The sequence below is a fragment of the Urocitellus parryii genome, chromosome 3 (assembly GCF_045843805.1).
Source record: "Urocitellus parryii isolate mUroPar1 chromosome 3, mUroPar1.hap1, whole genome shotgun sequence".
NCBI classification, from domain to species: Eukaryota; Metazoa; Chordata; class Mammalia; order Rodentia; family Sciuridae; genus Urocitellus; species Urocitellus parryii.
The window spans coordinates 216,320,616-216,323,562 of NC_135533.1; the positions used below are offsets into that span (position 1 = coordinate 216,320,616).

At 54.5% G+C, this 2,947-nt stretch overlaps 1 protein-coding gene across 1 annotated transcript in view; it reads right to left on the reverse strand.

The window, feature by feature from the left end:
• Nucleotides 1-1,471: 1,471 nt before the first annotated feature.
• Tnfsf9 (TNF superfamily member 9) overlaps nt 1,472-2,947 on the reverse strand; it is a 2,393-nt gene continuing 917 nt past the window's right edge. The window contains exons 2-3 of the mRNA XM_026404259.2: nt 2,843-2,879; nt 1,472-1,926 (exon numbers count right to left, since the gene is read on the reverse strand). Of these exons, the coding sequence (XP_026260044.2) occupies nt 1,472-1,926; nt 2,843-2,879 (492 nt within the window). The remainder of the gene's footprint in view (nt 1,927-2,842; nt 2,880-2,947) is intronic.

The following is a 2,947-nucleotide window of genomic DNA, read 5'->3' on the forward strand; positions in this document are numbered from 1 at the left end:
TAAGTGAATGCAGGTTGATATGTGTCTTCATTTTAAAATATAACATGAGAAAAAGCTACAAGGATATGTGTGGGCACTTCACTTCTGCATCACAAGGTGAGCAGCTTCTTTCCTGAATTAGATAATGGGCTTTCACTAAAGGAAAGCGTCCTCTATTTACATGCTGTTTACCACGGAACCACTGCAGGAAAGATCTCCTGCAGGTTTCCTCTGCGTGTTTAACACCATCATTTCCTCCACTGCTCTCTGGGCCATCAGACTCGAGATGATAAACCTAGCCCTGACCTTCAGCATCTGCCGATTCCTCTGGTGCAGATACTCTCACCAGGGCTGGGTTCAGATTGCCAGTGTGATGCCACTAAGCAGATTTGGAAAGAGATGCACAGCAAATGCAATTCTGTGGTGTTTCTGCTGCAAGGACACAGAGAATAACCCCAGATGGGTGCAGAGGAAATGGGGAAACAGAAGTTGCAGAGTCTCTAAGGCACAGGTACAGTGATGGTCTCAAGTGATTAACTCTTACTGGCGTCCAATAAATGATCGCCAATACACACTCTACCCTGTGTGGACAATGTTCTGTCATTCAGTACCACCAGGATGAATTCTAGTGTCAACTGGATGAAGGAGTGGCTGGATAACTGGGAAGGCATTTCAGTCTCTCTCTCTTACTCTCCTGAGCCTCTGGACCTGGACCAAGCCCTGCTACCTGCATCCCAGGGTCTCCAGCGGCAGGTGACCAACCAACCACCTGTTCTGGGGCTAGCTCCATAATCCACTTTCCCTTACCAACCCCTATCTACATGGAGTCAGACACAATCATGTAAAAGTCCCAGACTTTCACACCAAAAAACAGACCGGTGGCTCTGTAAAGGCTGGAGTGGGGCAGTGTCTGCCTTGTCCACGACTGTGTCCCAGAAATTAAAACAGTGCTGTCTGGGGGTTGAGGGGTGGCAGAGCTCAGCGGTAGACAGCTCACCAAACAAGCGCAAGACACTGGGTTCCCACCCCAGCACTGGGAAAAAAGAAAGAAAGAAAATGTCTGATTCTCCTGAATAAATAAATGAGGCTCACTCAGCAAATTTACACAATACCCCAAAAGCTAGCCCCATGACTCACACAGGGCAGTGGCTATTTATTTCTCCCATAGAAACATAAATAAGGATTTTTTAATCTTTTTTTTTAATGTCTTCCCAGCACCTGTCTGGTACATAATAGATGTTCAATAAATATAAATGAAGTATAATGAATTAATATAAAACATAGTACCTGAGCTCAGGCTCAAAATAAATACCAACTTGGGGCAGGAGTGGGTGGGGAGAGTCCTGAGGAGACATCAGCACCAGCAACCCCTGCCCAGCGGGGTGAGGTAGAGCAGCCCAGCTCCGGGCACCAGGGGCCACAAGAAAGGAAGAAGGGCAGGATGTGTCTGTCCAGGTAGGCAGTGCCCAAACCCACATCAGTTGGGTAATGACTAGAAGAATCCATCTGGCACTTTCGTGGTCATGCGGAAAAGTCCCAAAGCTGTGCCACCCTGGGCCAACTGCCAGGCATCCTGCGCCTTGGCCTGCCCATGCAGGTGGACACTCAGGCGGACGCTCAGTCTCTGGCCGGCACTGAGGTGCAGCAAGCCACCCCGGAATCCTCCAGCAGAGTTTCTGGACTCGGAGGAGCAAGGCAGATGCACGGTCAGGGCCAGGGCAGCGGCCCCGACTGGTGGAGGCTGCAGGAGCAGAGTGAGGGAGACCTCGCCCCCGTTCTGGAGGGTGGCCTTGCGCTGCAGCTCCAGTTGCAAGAAGACGTAGTAGGCCCCGTCCTCGGCCATCACCAGCTCCCGTGTGTCCTCACTGTAGTTCAGGCCGGGGGACAGGTACACGCCTTTCAGCCCCGGCTGGCTGTACCAGCTCAAGGTCTCATTTCTCAGCAGCACTGCGGAAGGGAGAGGAGGGGGTCGCTGTGGGTGGGGTGGAAGGTTAGCGCGGGAGGTGGGGCTGGGGGAGGTGGGAAGGGGAGGAATGGAGAAAGGATCACCCAGAGAGGAGGCAGAGATCCAAGAGAAAGGGTCGACTAAGGAGGGGCGGAAATCCAGAGAGACGCTAGGGAATGGGAGAGGCCGTGGAGAGCTGGGGTGCCGAGCTGGGGGTGCTGGACAGCAGGAGCCCGCCAAGAGACAGCGGGGTGCGGGAGCCTGAAGCAGGGGGGGAGGGGAGCAGAGGACGGAATGAGGGGGCCCTAGGAACCAGGGTGGAAGGGAGGGAGGCAGAGGAGGAGGAAGGCAGGTGGGAAAGGGAAGGCTGAGGACGCGAGGAGGCGGAGGGAGAAGGCTCAGGTGGAAGGAAAGTGTCAAGGAGGAGGAGCCGGGGTGGGGGGAATCCTGGGAGAGGAGGGCGGGGGAGGAGGTAAAGGAAAAGGGGGACGGGCTCTCTAAAAGAGGAAGGTGAAAGGGGCGAGCACTGGGAGAATTTGGGGAAGGGGAGACCAGAGGATGGGGCAAAGGAGATAGTGTGGTTCAGAGAGAGGAAGCGGCTGCTTTCAGAGTCAGGGGGAGATGGCTTCTCAGGAACGGACGGGGAGTAGGTTCTGACGTCCCAGAGCCAGGCTCAGCCTTGGGGATGAGACGCCCTAGCTGAGAGGGCAGGAGTCCCAAGTGGACCAAGTCTCAAGGGAATTGAGGGGAGGCCAGAGAGAGCAGGGCACAGGAGATAGATGTGGTTCAGAGAGATGAAGCTTTCAGAGTCAACCGGGTGAGAGGGTGTGATGGGCTCTCAGTCTCCCAGGAGGTCCCCTTCTCAGTATCCCAACAGGAGGGGGCCAGGGCCATGGCAGGACAGGACACGACACTCACCATTTGGGGTCAGCAGTTTGGCGAACGTGTCCTGCTCCTGAGAACAGAGAAGATAAAAGTGGATAAAAGTCGTCCCAGTCCCCTTGCGGTACACAAGCCCGGAAT